Below are 22,031 nucleotides of genomic sequence, written 5' to 3'. Positions count from 1 at the left end.
ATCCAAATTTTGTACTAAGAGATAATTAATTTTTAGCAAAGAAGGGTCGAAGCTGTCAAATAGCAGAATGGGGGTAAGTTCGAAGATTTTACTGTACTTTTTGGCTGAACCAAAAATTTTAAAAATTTTATGGTAGAAAGTTATTTGAGTCTATTTAATTCAAAATTCTGTAGCTCAAGATATAAATAATTTAGTAACAGTTATTGAAGTAGACAGCTTTGAAGGAACATATAAGTAAATAGTGAAAACATATATGAATAATTATTAAAAATGGATCACGTGGCCAAGGCAATCTGGGCCGAGTGGGCCACATGGGCATGTGAGCCCATTTTTCTGAGAAGTTCTCAAAATTGGTGGTGCCAAACTGTATCGCTCCACCAAAAAAGGATTATTTTTCTAAATCCCCCAATTTTTCAGAAATAGCAATATTTCTCTAATATTTATACAGGTGGCGTTATTCTACATGACTCCACCAAAAAAATGAATATTTTTTATTTAGTTTGCTGATATGGCATGTTGTTGGTGCCAAACTCTTTGTGTCCACCAATTTTTATTGTAAATTTCGAGTCATTTACATGTATAATTAGAAAAGTTGGTCATTTTTATAATTAAATAAAATTTTAAGGCCATTTGTGTAAAAGAAAAAAAACCCTGTTTTTACTTGGGAATGTGGTAGAAGGTCGAGTTTGTTTGATAAAGAACATCTTGATATGGGCTTCATGAATATATGTCAGACTTGACGCTTTCCATATCACAAACTCTATAATCTTACAAGTGCTACTTCGATCATTATTAATGATAAGTAGTTTAAATTAATTTATTTAAGGATTTTACATAAAAATATTAAAAGATAAAAAAATGTTATTGTAATAATATTTGTTACTTTAAAATGTCACTTACCATCATAGCTAGTGTCTAAGACCCTATTAACTAACTTCCAAAATAAGAATATTGTTGGTTAGGATCTACAAAACAATCTTCTTAAAGCTATCCTCCACACCTTAACAAGAGGATAATTCTCTCTTTATGACTCTCCAAAATCATTTTTGATCACCCATTCTTAAATTGCGTATCAACTGTGATATAATACAATATTAACTTATCAATCAAGCACAAAAAAACATCTTATCAATATTATCTACCAAATTTAAAACTAGATGCTAAAATTTATTTCATAATAACGTGGACCACAACATTATTGTTAGTGTACTAAAGCCCAACTTTTAGATTGAGTTTGGATAGACGGTACGTTTATCTGCAATTAATGTAAAAATAGCAGTGATGATGAGATTAGATATTGTATCGATACTATAGTGTGAGACAAAAAGTAAGCTAAACGTATTGCATTGCACCCCACCACCGATCCAAATCCACCCGTAGTTTTTGATTGAATTTGTTGATTTGAGAAAATTAAAATACATGTATAAAAAATTTAATAGAGAAATAAATTCAATTATTTTTATTTTATTCTATTTCATTAAAGATTGTATTATCTTTTATCAAACAATCTAATTGTACTCAATATTTAATTTTAACTAATATATCAAATAAATTTTATAACTTAAATTCAACACTTAATTTTTTAGTGTTTAGTTTTTCAATTTATCGAACATTGTCTAAATAATACATATTTCCATAAAAATTTTAAAAGAGGAAAAAACATGAAAACTATTTTTTTTAATTTTTAAACTATTCGTTAGATGCATTCATGAGTCATCCAGGCTGAATTTAAGTAGGATATTAATAGACTTTATACTTGTACAAGCTCAGCCTAGCTTGAGTTGAAATATGAGTCTAAAGTTTTTTCCAAATTTCTCATATTTGCAAATGGTTGACCAAATCCATTTTAAGCTACCATATTTTCCAAACTTTTTTGAAAAATATTTATATTACTTTTTTAGTATATTTCATTTTCATTTTACAATCAATGTTTGGAGTTTATAATTGTCCCTCTTAAAAATGTCGTATCCAAGATTCAAACCCACATTTATCCAAACTTATTTTGGGCCTAATATTATTATCTAAACATGCCAAATTTCTCAGTGAACATTCAAGTTTGAATAAATAATCCAATCCTTAAACAAATCTACTATTCATAACTTCTAATCCTTAAACAAATTTACATTCAAACCCAAAATATCTAAATTATTACGATAACTAAAGTTCCAACAAGTTTTGTCGATATCCTTAATCCAGTTTATATAATTAAAAAGATATAATGATTTTTTTGGCTCTCCAACTTTCTAAAAAAGTAATTTTGACCCTCTATTTATATTTTGTCTTTTAGTACTTAAACTTGTAATTTTTTTATCAAATCACCCCAAAATGGGTGGAAAAGTTAATGTTTGGTACCTTTGCTAATGTGACATACACGTGGATAACATGCCAATATTTAATTATTTTTTTTAAAATTAAAAACATAAAAAATTACATTTTTATATTTTTAACCATTTAATTTTAGAAATAATTTTTAAAATTTTAAAAAATTAATTTAATGCTGACATGTCATTCACGTGGCAATCCACGTGTATGCTACGTCAGCAAAGTTACAAATGTTAATTTTTCAATCTATTTTGAGGTGACTTGATAAAAAAATACAAATTTAGAGGTTAGAATAGGGGCGTAGCTAGGGGCTGGCAGGGGCCTTAACCCTCTAAAATGAAAAATTTTCTACTTAAACTCTTTAAAATCTTAAAATTTTTATTTAAATTAATAAAGGTAAAATTATCCTTTGGTCCGCTTAAAAATGATAAAATTTTAATTTAATCCTTTAAAAATTATAAAGATATAAACTATTAAAATGATAAAATTATATTTTTATTATCGTAAAAATTATAATTTAATTTTTCCCCAATAAAAATTTTCTAGCTTCGTCTCATATTAGAAAGGGTGAAAAGTTAAATAAAAGGATAAAATGACTCTTTTTTTTTTGGTAATGTTAAAGGATGATTATGTGAATTAAAAAAATATTACACCGATGTAAAAATTTAATTCTCAAATATTCTAAATTTTAATTACTATCTTATCTATGATGTTTCCTACAAAGTTCAAAATTATGGGGTATGGGTCGATTTAATTACTATCTTATCTATGATGTTTCCTACAAAGTTCAAAATTATAGGGTATGGGTCGATTTCACTTTACAAATCTTAAACAAAAAGTTGGCAACAGTCCCCAGAATGTATCCAAGATTCAAGGGTGATCCACACAAGAATCAAAAGTGAATCAGAGCCACCAATTCCCAATCATATGAAATCAGGCCAGACCCTAAATTCGATTTCTACCATTGATTTATACTGAATCACCCGATATTACGGACCTTATGTGTCTTAAACCAACAGAAGGTGGCATTATCTGCTGTCCTACTGCCCCTTAAAACCATCCACCTGTCCCCCTGCTTGCCCCTTGCGTGGACATCTAGGTAGCCTTACAAACAAAACACTAAATCCTCTTATCCTATGTCTTAAGCCGAAAGGATCGGACGCGTGAATGTTCCCTTCTAAACACGTGCCTCTATCTCATTCAGTATTCTATTTTTTAGTCCCTCACTCTAAAAACACGCGTTCACAACACTTATTTAATCTAACCGTCCATTCTCACGTGAGTCCAGTAATCGTAGCTGTTGCCTCCTGGATCGCCCCTCCTCTCGCCATGTAACGAAAAGGACACGTGTCGAGAAGCTAATAAATTACAAAATTTCAACATAAACCATGAAATATTTTGTTCTAAGTTTCTAAAAACTCAAAAATTACAAAAAAAAGACTTAAATTAACTTACCAAATGAGCTTGGAACCTCAAAACCTAAATTTTCCCTTTTTCTTTCTTTCTTTCTTTCCTTTTCTGTTTCGTTTGCCTATTCTGTTTCTATTTATCTTTTTCTATCTTTTATTTCTTTTATTTAATTAGTTTAATATAATAACAATAAAATAATAAAATAATATTATTTACTTAAATAATAAGTAAATATTTAATAATTACTAATAAATGTATTTCATTTTTCCACATGTCATATGTATCATACATTTGTCAATTTTTTTCTTTATTTAAAATAATATAATATAATATATAAATATCTTTTACTTAATTAATAAGTATGTATATATATTAATTACAAATGTATACATATATTTATTACACATGTATTTATAATTATCATACACTTGTCACTTTTTATGGTTTAATTATTGGTTTAGTCCTTTCATCTTTTTCTATTCTATAATTAACTTTCACACTTAATTCAATTTAATCCTAATACTCAATTAACTTTAATTCAACTAAATTCACTTAACTAAAATTCGATTGATCATGTAACTAACTGTATAAATATTTTAAATAATTATTTACGAGTCTGTTTTGCTAAAATAGAGACTTGATAATTCACTTTTTAATGCCTACCTTTTTTAAGTCATGGATGTCCACTTATCTTGCCACATAGCGAAAATGTCACGTGTCGAGAAACTAACGGGTTTTTAGAATTAATCCTTTTAAATTTCGTTTCTATAAATAATTCATCTCACAACGCGTTCAACCCTCAGCACACATTCAAAGCCGGAAACATCCCCAACTGAATAAATTTACGCAAAACAAAAAAGAAAGAAAAGGGTGTAAGATTCATTTCCTTTTTTCTTCTCATCTCTGACAGGTAATCGGAAAAGACAAACAGTTCGAATAAATAGAAAATGGCGTTGAATTTGGCGCATCAGATTGGTTCTCTAGCCGGGACACAAATTGCAGCTGAAGTCACCACCGGAGAACAATCATCCTCAGCGACGGCTGATGTGTCGGGATTTCGGAAAGTTCCATTGGCGAATCTCCGATGCAACGCCCCAGGAGAAGCTCTGTCCCCTCCAATGTTAACTCCACCGTTGACGCCGCGAAGCGCGGCAAACAGGTCGGCTATGATGAGTCTGTCGCTGCGTCCGGATCTGTCCGCCGCTTTCCAGGCTTTCGGGACGTTATCACCGCTGGAGACGGCTGAGGAGTCATCGGCGTCGGTGGCGTGGAAGGAGGGAGGGAAGAAAGAGGAGAAGAAAGGGGTTCCGGTTTACGTGATGATGCCGTTGGATAGCGTGACGAACGGGAATACGGTGAATAGAAAGAAGGCGATGAATGCGAGTCTCCACGCGCTGAAAAGCGCGGGAGTGGAGGGGATAATGATTGACGTTTGGTGGGGTCTGGTGGAGAGGGAAGCGACGGGTGCTTACAATTGGGGTGGCTACGCCGAGCTTCTCGAGATGGCTAAGAAGCATGGCCTTAAAGTCCAGGCTGTCATGTCATTCCATCAGTGTGGGGGCAACGTCGGTGACTCTTGCATGTTCGTATTCCTCCTTACCTCTCTTTACTGTTTAACCTTTAAAAGTTAAACCCTTCTTTTTCTTCAAGATCCCGTTACTCAGCTTATGTAAATTTTATTTAAAAAAATAGTAATTTTAAATTAATTTTTGTGGGGATGGGATCCCTTTTTGAAAATCAAGAAGAAAGAAAGTTTACACGTTTGATTAATTATTGATTACAAGTCAATCATTTGCTTATTTTTGAATTTGAAAGAGACGATCAGATGAACCAACGTTTTTAAAAAAAAAATTAATTTTATAATTTTAGAATTAAAATTTTTTATTAAAGCATTAAAAAGTTTCTAATTTTAAAATTATTAAAATTTGGTGTAAACATATTAAAAGTTTCTTATTAGTTTTATAATTTTAAAATTATAAAAGTTATATAAAAAATTGATAAATACAGATACATATTCAAATAACTATAAAGTAGAATCAAATTAGTCAACATCCTCTCAATTTAATGACAAAAACATTTATGTCGTGACACGAGAGCTTAGGTTGAATTACTAGCAACTCCATCCTTACCCTCAATTATTAAAAAAATAGAATCAAATTATTTACAGATGAAGAATAAAAATGGCTATGTAGTGAAGGGTGAGTATTTGTTCCGCGTAAAAATATATGGTACACTATTTTTAAAAAAGGTATATGATAATTTTTTAAAACTGTTTGTAGTAAAAAAAACAATACACCACACCGTACTTATACTTTTTAAAAAAAATTAAAATAGTTGGATTTGGTTGCTTTTTAGAATGCAAAATTACCGAAAGGAAGCGTGGGATACTTCGGAAGATAAATTTTTGGAGAGGAAGTTTGAGATCCAAGTTCAACAAAAGGAACTCTTTTTGAACTTTGACCATAAGAGGTATTGGAAAATCATGGTTTGAAAAAAAATTGGAGTGTCTGAATATCAAATACTCTTAAGAAAGTTCTACATTCTATATGATGACAACAGATTTGCTTCCCATCAAACATATATCCCATTTCTTCCATCTTTCAATTACAAAATAAATTAAACCTCAAATTCAATCTCTTGATAAAAGTATCATTAAAGCTCTTGTGAGTTAGATTATATTTTACTTAATTAATATATGTTTGATCAAAGAACAAATTAATCAGGCAGTGACACAAATGGATCAATTTGTTCTTTAATTTAATGTATAATGGTTAATTTACTTATGTTTTGAGTAAAAGAGGAAAAATGCAATTCAACTCTTAATACAAATATTTCCACGATACTATGAGGGAGTCCATTTAGTGCTTACCGCGCATGTTCCTATGGCTTTTGCTATGGAGGCTTTGGCATGTTCTTATGTCGTTCGCTTAGCTGCTGATCTCAGCCTGCATAAGGTGACTTTTGAAAGGGATTCACTTAGTGTTATTCGCAAGGCCTGCTCTCCTCTACACAATGTATCGGCGGTGGAATGGCTTTTGCTACGGAGGCTTTGGCATGTTCTCATGTCGTTTGTTTGCTCATATTCCTCGCGATTGCTCATATTCCTCGCGAGGGTAATACTATAGCTCATTTGCTGGCTACGACGAGGCTAGTGGTTCTTCTTTTCTGAGCGGTGTCGTCCCTAGTTTTGCTTCTCTCGTAGTGGAATGGGATCGACGGGATATCGATTGGAACGAGAATGACGACTAAGGTGGTTTGTACATATCTTGTTCTTTAGATGGGTCTTTGGCAAGGGGATGCTAATGGGGTTCACTGTTTCGATTGGTTTTCGGGGGATCTGTCGATCTAGGCATCATGGGGGTTGTCCGTGATTAGCTATTGTTGATGTTGGTCACCTCTTGTTCTCTACTCTAGCTATTTGGCGAGCTTGGCTCCATTTTACATGGCTTTGGTTGCTAAGGGCCATAGCTTGTTTTGTTGACAACTCCTTCTAGGGTTTGGAATGCCTTTCCTTTTTTGGTTGGGAGTTGTTCAAACTGGGTTTTTCTGTTTTGTTTTCTTTGTTTTGGGCTTGGCCCGTTGTAACGCTCAAGTTTGTGCAAGTGTACACAGTCGTTATCAAGTAATAAGTAAGTATCGAGTTATCGTCTCCACAGGGATTGTATTTGTGCTAAGTCACTTAATTTGTAAAATTATATTAACAATTTGAAAAATAAAAATATAGTTGAGAAGTGGTATAAACTAGATGCAATGATCCCTAATGTAAATTATCCTAATATGCAGACTATATGAATGGAATAAATTTTAGTAGAATTTAACACAATTTGCAACAATTATAACATAAATAAACTAGGACAATTACTTTAATTAAACTTAATTTATAATCATCATGCTTAATAATATTCGAAAAAACATTCCATGGCAACTCGATCTTTCATGAGTTTGGAAACCAAATTAGGTCCTTTCGGAATCCTTTCCTTAGTAAACCTGCATTTTACTGATCCTTATTTACGAAGGGTTTCTTAGCATTCGTCTGAGGTAACAGGGACGTGTTAGGTTTGAAACAATTTAATCACAGAAATCTAAAAACTATGCAGATAACAGAGCCTGGTTAGGGTTGTTATGCAACCTACAATTTAATCGGGTTAGGATCTAAATTGAGCATGCACATTTCAATTATGCGTCCATTAGCCGTCGTCTGGTTAGGATCGCTCAGCTAATTCAGGTGCATTTCAATCACGTATGAACGAAATATAGACTTGATTTTAATTGAAAACATGATTGACTGAGGCACAAACATTATAAGCATGAATCAAATAAATGTTATTTAATTAAAATAATCATCCTAGCTTAAATAAAATTAAGCTATCATTGTTGTAAACAAGAACAAAGAACACATAGCAAACATCTGTGTATTAAATAAAAGAAAAGAAAGATTAAACCCAATTCAGAGTGGCTGTCACCCAAAACTCTGATTGATGAAGCTCCTTCGTTCCTTTGCTTTGCTCCTATGCTGATGGCTCTCCAAGGTGGCCGACCAAGGGCTCTTTAAGAGGCTAATTTGCTAAAAATCCTTATGCAAGGATGATGCTAGGCGTGAGGGGGAAAAGAAAGCTAAGAGTGTTGAGAGAGGAGAGAATGATAAGGGATGAGGGATGAGGGATGATTGAAAAAGTGAGAAATGAGCTCTTATTTATAGGTGATGTAAGGGAGCTAGTTTGCTAAAAATAGGAGTGTCCATCCTTTGAAACCTCCTCCAAGAGTGGTCGGCCATGAATTGAGGAAATGTGACTGATTTTTCCTTAATTTTTGGTCAATTTGAATGCCACAACAACTTAGGACTAAGACTCGGTCTTCAGCAAATCTTCAGGAAAATCTCTAATTTCTTTAACTCTTCAAGGGCCTTATGCAATTAAACCAAAAATTGGTTTATAATCAACCATGTGCAGCTGAAAATTGGGTTGGCTTGGTCCCCACTTTGGGCGGTTTTGCAATTAGAAGAAAAACTCTCAGACTTGTCAAAAATAACAGATAGTTTGGAAGACCAAATGAATTAATTTAACCACTTTAATTAATCAATTTAATTATTTAATTAAACCCAATTTTATTAATGAAATATTTAAAATGAATTATTAAAATATAACATTATATTTTATTATTTAATTCTATCATGCATTGCCCATTTCATAGCTTAAAAATATAATATGCTTAAATTAATATAAAATAAGCCATTTTATGCATAAAAACTATATAATAAAACATAAAATCACATTTTAATAATTTTTATGTCCTAATTTCATATTTTCACATATTTCATTAATTTATTAAACAATTACTTGGTTTTAACAACAATTTTAAGTAAAAATGTGATGAATTATATTGGAAAAATCCTATATACTTTTCCGTTTACACACCCCCAAACTTAAATCATTGCTCATCCCGAGTAATGTTCATGCACAACACAAGGTCTTGCTAAGGCAAATTTTGCTAAGAGTGTAAGTAGCATTAATCTTCGTCTCATAATCATGCATCAACAAATTCATGCTCATAGATCTTCTTTATTAACAAGTAACTCATATACAAACGTTTTGAAAATTTTATTCTAAGTTTCAAGATATGCTAACATGAATCATAGTTTGCATGTATGTCACAGCCATAGATAATATTCTTCATTCAACACAATTTCTCATCAATCAAGCAAACAATCATAAGGCTTATTTATGATCTTCATATGTTGAACTTAATACTTCCCCTCCAGTAATGTAGGTGACATAATCATCAAATCAGTACGTCTTTTATAAGGTTGTAATAGGGCTAGGTCAAAGGTAAAGATTCTAAGAGATGAGATATTTTAGTTTCAAAAATCTTAACCTTTAACTTGTCCTGGATTTCTCGAAATTCAACCTTTTTCTTCAAGTGAACCTTTGGAACACCCCCAAACTTATTTTGAACTCAAGCTCATACATTTTTCCTTTTTGGAGATTAGGCAAACTTTTCTTTGCTCTTTCTTTATCTTTGAGATTTTTTTTAAGCATAAGCACATACATCTTTATGAAAATTTCCTCAAATGTTGATTCCTAAGACACTTAAGTTAAGATAGGTGTACAAAATTAAGATAATTTAAAAAGATGGTAACTGGCTTATAATGTAGGTTCATTTCAAAAACAGGCCTTAAAGCTAAAAATTGTAGTTTCAAGGGTCTAATATCATAAGGTGGGCTTGAAAAGGCTCAAACGATCCAAAAAAAAAAATGGTGCCTATATCATTTTAGATTTTATGTCCCCTAGGATTTCGCCTCAAGAAAGTTTCTAAGTTAATTCTAAAGATATAAACCTTCATGCATGTCTATTCTTAAGAGAAACTAAGTTTTCATGGCAAACATTACCTAAGACTAAGATCATAAAAACATTCCATTTTTCATGATAACATATAATCACCCAGATAAAATCACCATTCATGCTTGCATACAAGCTATCTTATTAAAAAGAATTTCTCTAACCATTCATTTATTAAAACATACTTATGAAAGAAATGATTGAAACATACTTAAAAATTTTTAAAATTTGAGCAATTTATTTGCCTTACCCCCTTAAAAAGAAGCAATGTCCTCATTGCAAGAGCAAAGTAATGAATGAAAACTGAACACCAGGTAGGGTTGTAAAGAAAGAGAGGTGAGTCACTAAAACTGCTTAAATACCAAGTCTTTCTTAATAAACCAATCCTAGACATGTTCATTCCCAATACCACATCACTTAGTCTTATTTTTTTATAAGGAAGTGTTTATTCATGCTTGCTATGTTTTATTTTGCAAAAACTAAATCCTAATTACTAAAGAAATAAATTCCAAAAGACCTACAAATAATTAAATCAATAACAAGGGAAGAATCCCCCCTTTTATTTTTCTGACTCAATCCCCTTCTCTTCTTTAGCTCCATCTCCGCTTGCATTGTCAGTATCTTCCATCTATGTCTCAAAGATAGCATCTAGGAACTCAGGAATAAAAGTGTTAGAGATATTCTTAAAAGTATTTCGAATTGAATCATCCTTAATTTTTGCATATTTCTAGTAAGCTTGCTGTTGATTTGCATGAACTTGCAGATATCCATCAAAATTGACAACTCCAATTTCTTCGAAGTACTTGCAGGAGTCGGTATTGGAGTTGTAAATTCTGGTTCAACACTTAGCTTGACTGGTCCTTTTTCTAGCTCAACCCTTGGTTTAGAGTTTTTAGCTCCTTCAGCTGGTTGAGGACTATTTGGTTCCTTATTAGATTCTCCTTCTTCAGTGTTTGTAACTGAATCAGCTTCAGTTTCAATTTCATTGACTCTTCGGTTTCTGGCTCAGTTGGCTCCTCTTGCTCGCCTTGGTTTAGCTCATGCACTTTCTCTACTAACCTTTCAAGATCATGACTTGTGATGCACCTTTGTACATACTGCCCCTTCAGATTTGCTTGTGTTTTAACACGGGCTCTTAAGCAAAGTGAAGTGATTAATGATGGGAAATAAGCACTTCCTGCCTTCTCTTTAGCACAATCATGAATTCCTTGAGGATAATTTTCCCAACATTAATGGACTTCTATGTCAAAATTGCATATAATAAGAGCATTTGTTCCATCGAGATGGTGGAACTATGTGAGATAGGCATAAAACTGTAGCAAGTAAACAAAATATTCTCTTCGACAAGAATGGCTCCCATACTTTCTTATAATCCATTGGGATCCCAGATTTGTCACAACATTAAGTACTTGTTGAAGAAAATCCCAATTGATATTGTTTATCATTGGGTAGTACTCATCTTCCTCAACATTAGGTAAATTAAACAAATCATTGATGGACTTAGAAGTAAGAGGTACCTTTTTCTTTCGAACAATGAATTCAGTAACATCTTGTGTAGTCAAACTAGCATAGAATTCCTGAACTAGTTCATCATCGGGAAGTGAACGAGCATCACAGAATTGTTTCCACTTGAGAACATTGATTATCTTTCTAATCGGCACAGGGACAATCATCACGTCATTGCTCTTCAGGTTAAAACCTTTTTTCAACATCATAGATTGATGCTTGAAAATTGAATCAAATCGCTCTTTCACTTCTTCACTGATCAAAATCGGGTTTTCAGAAGTAGTTTTTGACGATCTAGTTCTTTTCTGAGACATGGTATTTTCCCAAAAATTTGGCAAAGTTTTTGCTTGCAGAAGCAAAAGAGAAATCGACAAAAGAAAGTAGAACTTGCTTCAGCAAACTTGTGATAGCAAAAGAGTTGTGGCAGCGGTAACAACGTGCGGCAGCAATGGTGGTGTGCGGCAACGATAACGACTGCTTCGATAATTCTCTTACGACGGCACTAGGTATTTTCGGCCAAAGAAAAGAAAAGGGCTAGAAATTTCTTTCGGGATTGGAGGTTGACGGCACAAAGAAGAGATTTAGGGATTTTAGAGTGGAAGCAAATTGCTTTGAGGGATATGAAAATTAGTAGAATAAAGAGGGGTTTATATAGGAAAAATTTAGGGTAACATGTAGCAAAAATTTAGCTACATTAAAGTTACTTGGGTGGTAAGTAATGGGTGTGATGGTAAGTGTTAAAATTTTCCCTCCTTTTCGTTAACTTGGGCTTCAAACTTAGACTGTATCTTAAAAGAAAACTGATTAGTACTTGGGCGAAACTTGACCCCCTTTATTAACAATAAAATTTAAACAACATAAATTAAACTATAGAAAAAAGAACATTTTAAAACTTAATTAGAAAATTTCTTCTTAACAAATTACATTAAATTAATTCCCATGAAAGATTGGAGGGGTCACAGTGGTCCCGCTTAAGTTCCAATCTCCTTAGACAGAATTAATTAAATGTACTTAATTAAGAAAAATAAATTCTAATTAATTATTTATTTACAAGACGAGTTTAAGAAAAATCAAGGGTCTGTTAATTTGAACTAGGATTCAACTCGCTCAACTTTACCATCCCAGTAGTGTTTGAGACGTTGACCATTAACTTTAAACATACCTTTGTAATTGTCGTACAATTCAATAGCTCCATAAGGATAAACTCGATGGATAGTATAAGGTCCTTTCCATCGGGATTTCAGCTTCCCAGGAAATAACTTCAGCCTTGAATTAAACAACAACACTTTCTGACCTTCTTTAAACTCGTGAGGTTGTATATGACTATCATGCCATCTCTTTGATCTTTCTTTACACATTTTGGGATTCTCATAGGAAAACAACCTCAGCTCTTCCAACTCATCGAGTTGTAACATCCTTCTCTCATCGGCTTGCTTAAGATCAAAATTTAACTGCTTCAAAGTCCAATGAGCTTTATTCTCCAATTCTAATGGCAAATAACATGCCTTTTCCAAAGATTAACCGATAAGGAGTCATTCCTAAAGGAGTCTTGAATACTGTTCGATAGGCCCATAATGCATCATCGAGCCTTCGAGACCAATCTTTTCTGTTAGGGCGTACAACCTTTTCAAGGATACCTTTGATTTTACGGTTCACTCTTTCAACTTGCCCATTAGACTGGGGGTGATAGGCAGTAGCAATCTTTTGCTTCACATCATATTTATCAAGCAACTACTTCGGCTATTTGTTCACAAAGTGAGAACCTTCATCACTAATAATAGCTCTTGGTGTCCTAAATCGTGTAAACACATGCTTATGTAGGAATCGCATGACTACCTTAACATCATTTGTAGGGTATGCTTCAGCTTCAACCCACTTGGATGCATAATCCACAGCAACTAAGATGTATTTGTTCCCATATGAAGAAGGAAATAGGCCTAAAAAGTCAATGCCCCATACGTCGAACAACTCAATCTCTAAAATGTTTGTCAATGGCATCCCATTCCTCCTTGATATATTTCCAGTCCTTTGGCATTTATCACAGTTCTTCACATAAGCATAAGCATCTTTAAATAGTGTAGGCCAAAAGAAACCTGCTTGTAAAATCTTTGTTGCGGTACGTGAACAACCAAAGTGTCCCCCACTTAGAGATGAATGGCAATGATATAAGATTTCAGCAATCTCAATTTCAACCACACACTTTCGGATTATATTATCTGCACACTATTTAAACAAAAATGGATCCTCCCAAAACTAATACTGACTATCATGAAGGAATTTTTTCCTTTGTTAGTATGTTATTTATCGAGGAATTATTCCACATGCAAGACAATTGACAAAATCAGCAAACAAGGGTATTTCATGAATCCGACTTACCTCAAATAAGTGCTCATCTGGGAAATTTTTGTTGATAGGCACACCCGACTGGGTTACCTTATCTTACTCCAACCTCGACAGATGATCAGCTACTTGATTTTCAACACCTTTTCTGTCTTGGATCTCAAGGTCAAATTATTGGAGTAAAAGTGTCCAACAAATTAGCCTTGGTTTTGCATCTTTCTTTGTGAGCAAGTATTTAATGGTCGCATGGCCAATAAATACTATAACTTTAGTACCTATAAGATATGAACGAAATTTGTCAAAAGCAAAAACTATAGCAAATAGTTCCTTTTCAGTTACCGTATAATTGAGTTGGGCTCCCGTCAAGGTTCTACTTGCATAGTAAATGGGGTAGAACACTTTATTTCTTTTTTGACCCATCACAGCTCCAACAGTATAATCACTTGCATCGCACATCAACTCAAAAGGTGAGTTCCAATCAGGGGTAACGATTATTGGGGCTGTAATTAACCAACTCTTTAGATCTTCAAAAGCATCCACACATGCTTTGTTGAAATTGAACACTGTATCTTTCTCTAACAACAAACACAACAGCTTAGAAATTTTCGAGAAATCTTTGATAAATCTTCAGGAAAAATCGACATGGCCTAAGAAACTTTTGACTCCTTTTCACATTAATTGGGGCCGATAATCTTTCAATTACGTCTACCTTTGCTTTATCGACTTCAATTCCTTTCTTTGAGATCTTGTGACCTAAGACAATTCCTTCATTGACCACAAAATGACATTTTTCCCAATTAAAGATAAGATTCATCTCTTCGCATCTTTTCAGTACTTTAGCCAACTTACTCAAACAAATATCATAAGTGTTACCAAAAACAGAAAAATCATCCATGAAAACCTCAACAAAATTTTCAACAATATCAGTAAATATTGCCGTCATGCATCGTTGAAAAGTTGCAGGTGCATTGCATAAACCAAAAGGCATTCGCCTAAAAGCAAACATACTATACGGACAAGTAAAGGTTGTTTTATGTTGGTCCTTCGGGGCTATAACTATTTGGTTGTATCCCGAATACCCATCTAAAAAATAATAGAATTCATTACCTGCTAGTCGATCTAACATCTGATCCATAAAAGGCAACAGAAAATGGTCCTTTCGAGTGGCTTTGTTTAACTTTCTCTAATCAATACAGATTCTCCAACTGGTAACAGTTCTCGTTAGAATTAAATCGTTACGCTCATTTTCAACAATCGTGATTCCACATTTCTCCGGCACACACTGTACTGGACTTACCCACGAACTATCTGAAATAGGATAGATGATTCCTACATCTAACCATTTAATCACTTCCTTTCTCACAACTTCTTTCATACTAGGATTGAGCCTCCTTTGCCCATCAATTCGAACTCTTTCACCTTCTTCTAAAATGATTTTATGCATGCAAAATGAAGGGCTTATACCTCGAATATCAGCTATGGTCCAACCAATTACTTTTTTTAAATTTCTTTAGAACAACAATTAGTTGCTCCTCTTAATCTTTTGTTAGTTTTGCTGAAATAATCATAGGTAAAGTAAAACAGTCACCTAAATAAACGTATTTTAAATGGGAATGAAGTACCTTTAGTTCGAGTTTAGGTGGTTCTTCGATTGACAACTTGGGTTGCACAAATTCTCTGACTTTCAACTCCAACGGTTCAAACCGTGTGGATTAAATATAATTTCTCGGACTGGCTTCCATCAAAGCCATTTTTTCTTCACCTTTTTCATCCTCCAAAGGGTCAAGATCTAAAGCTCTCTCCAATAGATCTTCTTCAAAATTGCTTTCCATAGAAACCAAGGTTTCTATCTCTTACATAACTGAATACTCCTCTGCCAGATCAGGAAATTTCATTGCTTTAAGAATGTTAAAGGTTACCTGATTGTCTTGAACTCGCATGGTGAGTTCACCTTTCTGCACATCAATTAACGTTCTCTCTATGGCTAGGAAAGGTCTCCCAAGGATGATCGGCACTTCTTTGTCTGCTTCAAAATCTAAAATAATGAAATCAATATGAAAATAAATTTATTAACTCTTACCAAGACATCCTCGATCTTTCCTTCGGGATATGCTAAAGATCGATCCATTAGCTGAAGCGTCACAGTTGTAGGTCTTACTTCACCTATCCCTAACATCTTAAAAATATACTTAGGCATCAAGTTGATACTCGCTCCTAAGTCATACAAAGTTTTACCACAGTAAGATTCACCAATGTTACAGGGTATAGTAAAGCTTCCTAGGTCTTTCAATTTTGGTGGCAGTTCGTTTTTCAGGAGCACACTGCACTCCTTTGTCAAAGCAACAATCTCATACTCACTCAGTCGTTTCTTCTTGGACAGTATATCCTTCATAAACTTCACATAATTTGGCATTTGTTCTAAAGCCTCCACCAATGGAATATTGATATGTAACTGCTTTAGAACATCTAAAAACTTCTTGAATTTCACCTCCTGTTTCTGCTTGTGTTGTTACAATCGTTGCAGATATGGAGGTGATGCAAATTTCAGTTGAACTAGACAACTTTTCTGAGTAGGTAAATCTGCATCCAAAGAAGATGTTCAAATATCTGAATTTACTAGATCAGGGTTTACCTTGTCAGACTTTGCAGATTCTAATTCTTCTGGTATAGGAACTTCAACAACTGGTTGACTTTCCTCCTTTTCAACATGCTCCTCTTCGACATCAATTAATCAAGGTTCTAGAGTTTTACCACTACGTAATACCACTACCTTGATATGTTCTTTACCCAAATTTCTTGGATTCTCAGTATCACTCTGTAAGGTTCCTTGTGACCTATTACGAAGCTCCGTAGCTAACTAACCCATTTGGTTTTTTAAATTTTCCAGTGTTGCTGCTTGGCTTTGGATCAAAGCGTCATTCTTTTCCATGTACGCTTTCAACAACTTCTCCAAACTGTTTGATGCCTCAGCTTGAGGTGGTTTTGGAGCTTGTTGATTAAACCCTTGAGATTGGTTGGGTCTTTGCTGCAATAAGTTGTTGTTTGGTCCATTTCCTTGGTTGCTCCAAGAAAAGTTAGGATGATTACGCCGTGAAGGGTTGTAGAAGTTGGACTGGGATCCTTGTCCACTCCTATTTTGATATTGGTTCCCCACATATTACACTAACTCGGGATTTGATTGACAATTCTCAAAAGAATGACCTTCCCCACAGTACACACAGGAAACTACTTCAAACGGACTTGGTGGCTGAGCTGCAAAACTATTAGTACTCTTAGCAGTTAACTGTTTAAACATAGAGGAAATGGACAATACCTGAGCCGATAATGAAGTGACAGAGTCAACTTCATGAACTCTGGTTACTCATCTTCCTGAAGCTGTTCGATTTGTTGGCCATTGGTAGTTACTACTCGCAATCCTCTTGATGATCTCATAAGCCTCATTATAAGACTTAGACAAAATTACACCATTCACAGAAGCATCTACCATCAATCTTGTATGTGCATTGAGACCATTATCGAATGTCTCCAACTGGATACAATGAGGAATCCCATGATGAGGACACTTACGAAGTAACTCCTTGAATCGCTCCCAAGCCTCATACAATGACTCGTCATCCAATTGTTGGAAAGTTGTGATCTCGTTCCTCAACTTAGCATTTTTTCTAGGTGGAAAATACTTAACCAAAAATCTCTCTGCTAATTCTTTCCATGTAGATATGGAACTTGGTGGCAATGAATTGAGCCATGCTCATGCTCGATCTCGCAATGAGTACGAAAACAACTTCAACCTCAGTGCGTCTTCAGTCACACCGACTATCTTAAATGAATCAACCATCCCCATAAACAATCGAAGGTGGAGATGCGGATCTTTCGTGGGAATACCACTAAATTGGCCTACCATTTGTAGCATTTGAAACATCACTGGTTTCAATTCAAACTGGGTTGCCTCAATATCTGACCGTCTAATTCCTGGGTTTAACTCACTAAAAAGTGGAACAACATATTTTCTGATGCATTGATCCCTATCATCAGCAATAAGGATGGGATTCCGTACATGACATGCTTCATTACCTTGGTTTTGATTCTGATTTCCAAAGTCCATCTCGACTTGTCTTTGAGCTGTTCGTTCACGTCTTCTTCGTCTAAAAGTTCACTCAATTTTAGGGTCTACATGGAGTAAATCGATAATTCGATCTATGCTCATAAACACCAGAGAAGAAATTCACAAAAAATAAAAAGAATAAGTTAGTAATGTTAAAAATAAATCAAATTGAAAATAAATAATTTCACGAAAAAAATGACTACCGCAACAGCTGACAATCCTCGGCAACGGCACCAAAAACTTGAAACGCTCAGGTTTGTGCAAGTGTACACAGTCGTTATCAAGTAATAAGTAAGTATTGAGTTATTGTCTCCACAGGAATTGTATTTGTGCTAAGTCATTTAATTTGTAAAATTATATTAACAATTTGAAAAATAAAAATATAGTTGAGAAGTGGTATAAACTAGATGCAATGATCCCTAATGTAAATTATCCTAATATACAGACTATATGAATGGAATAGATTTTAGCAGAATTTAACACAATTTGCAACAATTATAACATAAATAAACTAGGACAATTACTTTAATTAAACTTAATTTATAATCATCATGCTTAATAATATTCGGAAAAACATTCCATGGCAACTCGATCTTTCATGAGTTTGGAAACCAAATTAGGCCTTTCGGAATTCTTTCCTTAGTAAACACACATTTTACTGATCCTTATTTCCTAAGGGTTTCTTAGCATTCGTGTGAGGTAATAGGGACATGTTAAGTTTGAAACAATTTAATCACACAAATCTAAAAACTATGCAAATAACAGAGCTTGGCTAGGGTTGTTATGCAACCTACAATTTAATCGGGTTAGGATCTAAATTGAGCATGCACATTTCAATTATGCGTCCATTAGCCGCCTTCTGGTTAGGATCGCACAGCTAATTCAGGTGCATTTCAATCACGTATGAATGAAATATAGACTTGATTTTAATTGAAAACATGATTGACTGAGGCACAAACATTATAAGCATGAATCAAATAAATGTTATTTAATTAAAATAATCATCCTAGCTTAAATAAAATTAAGCTATCATTGTTGTAAATAAGAACAAAGAACACATAGCAAACATCTATGTATTAAATAAAAGAAAAGAAAGACTAAACCCAATTCAGAGTGGCTGTCACCCAAAACTCTGATTGATGAAGCTCCTTCGTTCCTTTTCTTTGCTCCTATGCTGATTGCTCTCCAAGGTGGCTGACCAAGGGCTCTTTAAGAGGCTAATTTGATAAAAATCCTTTTGCAAGGATGATGATAGTCGTGAGGGGGAAAAGAAAGCTAAGAGAGTTGAAAGAGGAGAGAATGACGAGGGATGATTGAAAAAGTGAGAAATGAGCTCTTATTTATAGGTGAGGCAAGAGAACTAGTTTGCTAAAAATAGGAGTGTCCATCATTTGAAACCTCCTCCAAGAGTGGTCGGCCATGAATTGAGGAAATGTGGCTGATTTTTCCTTGATTTTTGGTCAATTTGAATGCCACAACAACTCAGGACTAAGACTCGATCTTCAGCAAATCTTCGGGAAAACTCTGATTTCTTTGACTCTTCAAGGGCCTTATGCAATTAAACCAAAAATTGGTTTATAATCAGCCATGTGCAGCCAAAAATTGGGTTGACTTGGTCCCCACTTTGGACGGTTTTGCAATTAGAAGAAAAACTCTCAAACCTGTAAAAAATAACAGATAGTTTAGAGGACCAAATGAATTAATTTAACCACTTTAATTAATCAATTTACTTATTTAATTAAACCTAATTTTATTAATGAAATATTTAAAATGAATTATTAAATATTTTATTATTTAATTCTATCATGCATTGCACACTTCATAGCTTAAAAATATAATATGCTTAAATTAATATAAAATAAGCTATTTTATGCATGAAAACTATATAATAAAACATAAAATCACATTTTAATAATTTCTATGTCCTAATTTCATATTTTCACATATTTCATTAATTTATTAAATAATTACTTGGTTTTAACAAAAATTTTAAGTAAAAAGGTGATGAATTATATAGGAAAATTCCTATATATTTTTCTATTTGAATCCATGTGTTTTGTTTACTTGGTTTGGGTTTGCTGTTTCAACTTTATTTGCTTTGTTTGTTGATAAAAGGCCTAGTTTGAATTAAAAAAATTTATTAAAGAAAAACGTGTTTAGTATAAAATGTGATTAAAAATATTGAATTGTTAAAGAAAAACACATTCGATGTAAAGTGCTTGTGACATACTTTTAATGGCGACTACAAATGTGGAAGTCACACTATGGGGGAGACTGACCTAGAGGACCAACATATGGTGGAGCTCGACCCAAAAAACCAACCTCTAACAAACGCACTTCACTCAGAAGACCGATATACTCTGTCACTTAGAAATTTTCTAGGTTCTGGGAATATAGTTCTGTATTCATTAACCTCGCCCTCTGAGTGTTCTCTTTCATGACATTCCTGACACCTTTGACATGCACGTGTTTTGCCTCCAACTGTTTTGCTTGTCTCAACCCTATTTTTGGCATCAAGGTTGCCAGCCTGTAAAACGTGGCTAAGAAAATTGATGAAATTGGTAAGTGACATGTATGCCTCAAGATAGAATTAACAGCCTTAAAGAGGTTGGTCGTCATATGACCATATCGATTCCCATCATCAAAACATTTAGCCCATTTCCACAACTCCATTCTACCCAACTATTACCTTAGAGAAGGATGGATAGAACCCCTCCATATCAATCTCTAACCTTGCCAGCTTATGTCTGAATTGATGTGGTTCCAACTCGTACCCTATGTATGTATTTTGATAAAAACACTTTACCATCCCTTTTAGTAAATAGATTTAAATTATTTACATATACAAATTTAAATACGATATTTTTACCCATGTTCACGATTTGTTTACGCTAGTCTTTGTTCTTATACTCATTGTGGAAGTTGACAAAGTTATGGCGAATGTAGTAGATGGACCTCCATGGAACCTCGTATTGTCAAATTGCAGCAACAAGGTCCTTTGATCCGTTGAAGACAATGCAAATGTTGTTTTTCCTGACAACATGCCTCCATAAGTTCCTAATGAAAAATTCCCATGATTTGGAGTTCTTAAACTCTATGATGGAGAAAACAATCGATAGTACATTTCGGTTATCGCCTTGCACAACAGCAATCAGAAGTATCTGCGTGTATTTTCCAAAAAGCCACGTTCCATCAACCTGCACAGTTGTTTGCAGTAGGAGAAGGCCCTAACATATGGATCGGAAGTCTAGAACAATCGGCGAAAAACTCTTCTCCCTGGTTCAAGTAGTTCATTCGGGCCCCTGTAAGGCAACGTTTGCAAGTCCACAACAGTCCTTAGGACGTACTACACCATCATTGAAATCCACCCCTGAAGTTTATTGTATGACTCATCCCAATCGCCGTACAATTGCTGCATGGCCATTTATTTTGCCCACCATGCTTTCCTGTTTTACACTTTGTGCTGCAATCAAAGTCGACGCAAGAATAGTTATGCTTTCCTTCACTAGTGGCATGATGCAGATACTTTTGACATCCAATTTCCAGTGGTCTTCAGTCATACGTACGACAATGCATGTATGACATCCTTCTGATTTTTGTATTTGCCACTGTTGAGTCATCTGTATAAATGCAGCCCGAACTCGTCAGCTACACCCATCGCCGGCTCTTCAACATTCCCTAACATATAATGTCAATGTAGACTTAGTGACTTTGTAATTAATCGACACCTTCATGCTGTACTATTTGATGGCAAACACATAATATGCCTTGTTTTTGAATCATAGCGCAACGAATAATTCTTCCAACTGTAAATTTGATGTCAATTTGTGAGCAGTGACTATATCGGCATACTCAAGGAACTCAGATGCATGTGTTGCATCTAGATCTACACTCAACATGTCGCCCCAAGGTCATTTCGTAAAACAATGCCACGACTCGAGTTACTGAAAGAAGGGGCGTGAGCATCTTCAACCTCCTTTAGGACTTCATCGTTGATATCGTTTGGAACCTCATTA

General features: G+C 34.1%; 1 protein-coding gene and 1 non-coding gene across 2 annotated transcripts; both read left to right on the top strand.

Annotated features, from left to right (window-relative positions):
* Positions 1 to 4,679: 4,679 nt before the first annotated feature.
* On the top strand, positions 4,680 to 5,363 carry LOC121222085 (beta-amylase 1, chloroplastic). Its single transcript, XM_041101982.1, has one exon. It carries the CDS (start codon positions 4,680 to 4,682, stop codon positions 5,361 to 5,363), a length of 684 nt encoding a protein of 227 aa, XP_040957916.1.
* A 12,095-nt stretch (positions 5,364 to 17,458) lies between these two features.
* Positions 17,459 to 17,565, top strand: LOC121222749 (small nucleolar RNA R71). Its single transcript, XR_005920120.1, has one exon. It is a non-coding gene; the product is annotated as a small nucleolar RNA R71 (small nucleolar RNA).
* Positions 17,566 to 22,031: the final 4,466 nt, after the last annotated feature.

This window comes from Gossypium hirsutum, chromosome D10 (genome assembly GCF_007990345.1).
Source record: "Gossypium hirsutum isolate 1008001.06 chromosome D10, Gossypium_hirsutum_v2.1, whole genome shotgun sequence".
NCBI classification, from domain to species: Eukaryota; Viridiplantae; Streptophyta; class Magnoliopsida; order Malvales; family Malvaceae; genus Gossypium; species Gossypium hirsutum.
This window is presented reverse-complemented; position numbering and strand designations above follow the sequence as displayed.